Below are 5914 nucleotides of genomic sequence, written 5' to 3'. Positions count from 1 at the left end.
CGCGCCCGGGAATGCACCTGGCGCGGGGCCGCGGGCGGGGCCGGGCGGGGGGGCCGGGGACACCGCGGTTCCCTCCCCGCCCCGCCCGGGACCCGCCCGCCCGCGCGGGCGGTGGCACCGGCACCGCCCGCCCCCGCCGGGCCGGGCACGGCCGGAGCGGCCCCGAGCGGCGCCCCCAGCCCGGTGCCGGTGCAAAGCTCGCCCCCCCGAGCCCCCGGTCCGGTTCCCTGGTGCCCCCCGCCCCCCTCACATCCCCGGCCCACGGAGACCCCTTCCCAAAAAACGGACGGGGAGGGTTGGGAACCCAAAACACGGGGAGGGGTCGGGACCCACGGAGACCCCCCCCAAACAATCCCAAACTGGGGGCGTCTGACCCCAAACAACCCCAAACTAGGGGGGGTCTGACACCAAAGACCCCAAAACCGGGGGTCTGACCTCAAACATCCCCAAAATCGGGGGGAGGTCTGACCCATCTCGACCCCTCCCCGAGCTCCTGGCCCTGGGGAGGATTTGGGGAGCCCCCCCAGGTGTCCCCAGATACCCTCAGACCCCCCAAACCCCGGGGGTCAGAGCCCCCCCATTTTCTCCCCTCCAGGGTGGGAAGCAGCCCCCGGGCCCACAATGGGGGACCCCAATGTGCCCCCCCCAAAATAAGAGGAGCGAGACCCCCCTCAGGACCCCCCCAAATCCCCCAAAAGCACAAAGTTAATCTTGGAGCAGCCCCTCCCTCAAAATACTGGGTGATCCCAGTTCCCTCTCATAACTGGGGGGCTGAGACCCCCTCAGGACCCCCCAAATCCTCCTCAGGACCCCCCAAATCCCCCCAAAGGACGGAGCCGGCTCGGGGCAGATCCTTTATTGACTCTGGGGGTCTCTGCCCTGGGGGTCCCGCGCGGGGCCGGGGTCTCCTCACATGGGCTTGGGGGGGGGCCGGGGGGCTGCTCCCTGCAGAGAGAACCCAAAGTTAGGGGGGCTTGGGGGGGGGGCACAGAGCCCTGGGACCCCCCAAACCCTTCCAGGACCCCCTTGAACCCCCAAAAGCGCGTGGGACCCCCCAGCCCTCCCCAAGGACCCTTAGGACCCCCCAGACCCCCTTCCCAGGCCCCTTGGAGACCCCCCCAAACCCCTCAGGGACCCCCCCAAACACCCATCGGGGATCCCCCCCAAACACCCCTCGGACCCCCAAACCCCTCAGGGTCCCCCCCAGACACCCCTGGGAACCCCCAAATCCCTCGAGAACCCCCCCAAACCCTTCGGGGACCCCCCAGATTCAAGGAGGAGTGGAGGAATCAGGGCAGGGGGTGTGGTCTGGAACCCCTCAGACCCCTCCAGGAACCCCCAAACAGCACCAAGACCCTTTGGGGACCCCCCCAAATACCCCGGGGACCCCTCAAAACCCTTCACGGACCCCCCAGACCCCTCCTAAACACCCCTGAGACCCCCCCAAACCCCTCAGGGGCCCCCCAGAGTCCCCCCATACTCATGGTGGGGCAGAAGTGGGGCCGGGGCATGCGGTCTGGAACCCCCCAGACCCCTCCTGAACACCCCTGAGACCCCCCAAACCCCTCAGGAACCCCCCCAGACCCCTCAGGGACCCCCCCAGACCCCTCAGGAACCCCCACAAGCCCCTCAGGGATCCCCCCAAACCCCTCAGGGACCCCCACAAGCCCCTCAGGGACCCCCCACAAGCCCCTCAGGGATCCCCCCAAACCCCTCAGGAACCCCCCAGACCCCTCAGGAACCCCCACAAGCCCCTCAGGGACCCCCCCAAGCCCCTCAGGGATCCCCCCAAACCCCTCAGGGACCCCCACAAGCCCCTCAGGGATCCCCCCAAACCCCTCAGAGACCCCCCCCAGACTCACGGCGGGGCGGAAGCGGGGCGGGGGCGTGCGGTCTGGAACCCCCCAGACCCCTCCAGGAACCCCCAAACAGCGCTAAGACCCCCCCTGGGGACCCCCCCAAGCCCCTCAGGGACCCCCCCAGACCCCTGGGGTCGCCCCCAGACTCACGGCGGGGCGGAAGCGGGGCGGGGGCGTGCGGTCCTTGCGGGCCTCGCGGGAGCGGTTCCGAACCACCTTGCTGTGGATGGCGCAGCTGACGCAGTAATGCAGCTTCACGTACAGCTTGGGCAGCACGTAGGCTGGGGAGGGGTAAAAAGGGTCAGGGACCCCAAAAACCAATCCAGAAACCCCAAAACCACACCCAGGGACCCCAAAAATCCCAAAAAACACATCCACAGAACCCAGAAACCCCAAAAAACACACCCAGGGCAGTAATGGAGCTTCACGTACAGCTTGGGCAGCACGTAGGCTGGGGAGGGGAAAAAGGGGTCAGGGACCCCAAAAACCCCAAAAAACACATCCAGGAACCCCCAAAAACCCCAAAAATGACATCCAGGGACCCCAAAAATCCCACCCAGAGACACCAAAAGCAGCCCCAGGGCAGTAATGGAGCTTCATGTACAGCTCAGGCAGCACGTAGGCCGGGGGGTTAAAAAGGGGGTCAGCGACCCCAGAAACCCCAAAAAACACATCCAGGAACCCCAAAATCACAACCAGGGATCCCAAAAACCCCCATGGACCTCAAAAACCCCATCCAGAAACACCAAACCAGCCCCAGGGCAGTAATGCAGCTTCACACGTACAGCTTGGGCAGCACGTAGGCTGGGGAGGGGAAAAAGGGGTCAGGGACCCCAAAAACCCCAAAACCACACTCTAGGACCCCAAAAATACACCTAGAGATCCCCAAGAACACGCCCAGGTGGGATATTTGGGGTGACAGAGAGGATATTTGGGGTGACAGAGGGTTTTTGGGGGGACAAAGACGCGATTTTGGAACAGAACAGGAGCTGTTTTGGGGGAAACACGGGGCTATTTTGGGGGCACAGGAAGAATTTTTTGGGGTGAGCAGGGTGAGATATTTGGGGTGACAAAGGGACAAAATCTGAAGTGACCAAAGTACTCTTTTCAGAGCCAGGGGTTGATTTTGGGGGTGACAGAGGAGCTATTTTGGGGGGAAATGGGGCTATTTTGGAAGGGACAGGGACTCTTTTTTGGGGTGAGCAGGGTGGGATATTTGGGGTGACAAAGCGAGCGGGGTCAGATCTTTTGGGGGGTCAAAAGGTCCCTATTTGAGGAGTGACAGAGACACTGTTTTGGGGGGACACAGAATATTTTGGGGGGAAAACAGGGTGGGTGTTTTGGGGTGACAAAAGGACTTTTCAGGGGCTGATTTTGGGGGTGACAGAGGAACTACTTCAGGGCAAAATGGGAGCTATTTTGGGGGCGCAGGAAGAATTTTTTGGGGTGAGCAGGGTGGGATATTTGGGGTGACAAAGGGGCGATTTTTGGGGTGACAGAGTGAGCAGGGTCAGATATTTTGGGGGGTCAAAGGGGGCTATTTTAGGGTGACAGAGACTTTTTTTTTGGGGAAAATGGGGCTATTCTGGGGGCACAGGAACAATTCTTTGGGGTGAGCAAACTGCAATATTTGGGGTGACAAAGGGACAATTTCTGAAGTGACAAAAGGACTCTTTTCAGAGCCAGGGGTTGATTTTGGGGGTGACAGAGGAGCTATTTTGGGGGGAAATGGGGCTATTTTAGAAGGGACAAGGACTCTTTTTTGGGGTGAGCAGGGTGGGATATTTGGGGTGACAAAGGGACGATTTTTGGGGTGACAGAGTGAGCAGGGTCAGATATTTTGGGGGGTTAAAGGGTCCCTATTTTAGGGGTGACAGAGGCACTATTTTGGGGTGACACAGGAGCTATTTTAGGGGGACAATGGGGCTATTTTACAAGGCACAGGGATAATTTTTTGGGGTGAGCAGACTGCAATATTTGGGGCAACAAACAGACGATGTTTGTAGCGACAAAAGAACTTTTTTCAGGGCCGACTGGGGTTTGATTTTGGGGTTCCCAGCCCTGTCAAACCCTCACAGTCAAACACGCTGGCCTCAGAGATGTCCCTGACAGCAGCAGCCTCCACGATGTTCCTGATGACGAATTTCTTGATGGCCTTGTCCTTGGGCACGCAGCGGGCGCAGTTGGTGCAGCGGATGGGCTGCACGTGCCCGCGGCCCTTCTTGGCACGGCCGTTGTTCCTCCTCTTCTTGGTCTGCACGGGGAGAGCGGGATGAGCCACAGGGAGAGCGGGATGAGCCACAGGGAGAGCGGGATTAATCCCAGCGAGACAAGGTTTGATCCCAGGTTTGATCCCAGGATCAGCCCCAGAGAGGCCCAGGTTCCATCCCAGGGAGTCCCAGGATCAGCCCCAGCATCAACTCCGGGATTGAACGCAGAGAAATCAGGATCGAGACAGGGACTGAGCCCGGGATCAGCCTCAGAGAGACCAGGATCAACCCCAAGATCGAGCTCAGGTTTAACCCCAGGATGAAGCCCAGAGAGACCAGAATCAGCCCCAGGATCAACCCAGGATCGAGCCCAAGATCAACCCCAGGACTGAGCCCAGGATCAACCCAAGGATAAGCCCCAGAGAGACCAGGATGGAGCCCAGGATGAAGCCCGGATCAGTCCCAGAGAGCCCCCGGGATCCCCCATTCAGAGCCGCCCCCAGCCCCATAAAAGCTCTCCCGGCTCAGTTCTGTCAGAGCCGCCTCCACAGAAACCCCACAGAACCCCTGGATCATCCTCTTCCGAGCCACTCCCAGCCCCATAAGATCCCCCCGGATCAGCCCTGCCACAGCCGCCCCCAGCCCCATAAAAATCCCAGAAAACCCAAAAGTTCCATCCACAACCCCACATCCTTCTTTGCGTCCCCCCAAACCCCCAGAGACCCCAAATCCCCCCAAAACCCTTTCCAAGGCCCCCTCCTCTCCCCCTGCCCCACATCCTTCTCTAATCTCCCCCAAATCACCCTGGAGACCCCAAATCTCTCCCCAGAGCCCCTTTCAAGATCCCCCTCAGCACCTCCTGCCCCACATGGACCCCCCCATCCCCCTCTGATCGCCCCCCCAAACCCCTCCGTGCCCCTCCCACGCCCCCCCGCCGCTCCCGCACCCCCCCAAAGAGCCCCTCTGAGCCCCCCGTGCCCCACACGGGCCCCGCGTCCCTTTCCGAGCCCCCTCGGGCCTCTCCGCGGCCCCTCCGCGCCCCCCGGGCCCTCCCGGCCACGCCGCGCTCACCATGGCGGCTCTGAGGGAGAACCGGAAGAGGCCCGGCCGCAGCACCGCCGCGCTTTTATCCCTGCGCTCCCTCCGCCCGGAAGCGCCGCCGCCGCCGCTCCGGTTACCGCGGGGACACCCAAGGAGGGCTCGCAGTGGCTCCGCCCGAGGCACCGGGGCGGGTGGGGTGAGCGGAGAGCGGCGGGAGTTAGGGGGGAATTAACGGGAGTGGGGATGGGTTAGGGACTATTTTTCCTGCGGTAGGCGGAGGGATCCGAGCTGCGCACGCGGTTAAAGCTCCCGCGCGCTGCGTGTGACGTCACCCCGCAAGGCGCGCGCGCCGCGAGGGCTGCTGGGAAATGTAGTCCGGACAGGGGTGGGGTCCCCTCCCATCCATGGGGGACCCCCAGTGACGGGGGGGCGTCCTGTGTCCCCTCTTGGGGATCCCCCCCATCCCTGGGTGTCCCCAGTGTGTCCTGTGTCCTCTCAAAAGCCCTAAGGGAGACCCCAACGTCCTTTGTCCCCATTTCTGGGTGTCCCCAATATCCCCTGTCCTCCCTGGGTGTGTCCCGCGTCCCCTGTCCCTCCTGGATGTCCCCAGTGTCCCCTGTCCCCTCCTGGATGTCCCAAATGTCCCCCCAAAACCCCTAAAGGAGACCCCAATGTCCCCTGTCCCCATTTTTTGTTGTCCCCAATGTCCCCTGTCCCCATTTCTGTGTCCTTTGTCCCCATTTCTGGGTGTCCCCAATGTCCCCTGTCCCCCCTGGGTGTGTCCCCAGTGTCCCCCAGGTGTCC

General features: G+C 62.3%; 1 protein-coding gene across 1 annotated transcript; it reads right to left on the bottom strand.

Annotated features, from left to right (window-relative positions):
• Positions 1-803: 803 nt before the first annotated feature.
• Positions 804-5260, bottom strand: RPS26 (ribosomal protein S26). Its single transcript, XM_030967240.1, has 4 exons — positions 5141-5260; positions 3936-4113; positions 2010-2140; positions 804-945 (listed from the first exon to the last, which is right to left on the bottom strand). The coding sequence occupies exons 1-4, from the start codon at positions 5141-5143 to the stop codon at positions 910-912; spliced, it is 348 nt and encodes a 115-aa protein (XP_030823100.1). The 5' UTR covers positions 5144-5260; the 3' UTR covers positions 804-909.
• Between the last annotated feature and the right edge of the window lie 654 nt (positions 5261-5914).

Source organism: Camarhynchus parvulus, chromosome 29 (genome assembly GCF_901933205.1).
Source record: "Camarhynchus parvulus chromosome 29, STF_HiC, whole genome shotgun sequence".
In the NCBI taxonomy this organism is placed as follows: domain Eukaryota; kingdom Metazoa; phylum Chordata; class Aves; order Passeriformes; family Thraupidae; genus Camarhynchus; species Camarhynchus parvulus.
This window is presented reverse-complemented; position numbering and strand designations above follow the sequence as displayed.

Excerpts from the sequence above, each read along its gene's own strand:
- RPS26 (XM_030967240.1), bottom strand. Across the intron at positions 2,141-3,935 it reads TGAGGCCAGCGTGTTTGACT|CCTACGTGCTGCCCAAGCTG; the intron begins GTGAGGGTTTGA and ends ACCCCTCCCCAG. Across the intron at positions 946-2,009 it reads CGCCCCGCTTCCGCCCCGCC|GGAGCAGCCCCCCGGCCCCC; the intron begins GTGAGTCTGGGG and ends TTCTCTCTGCAG.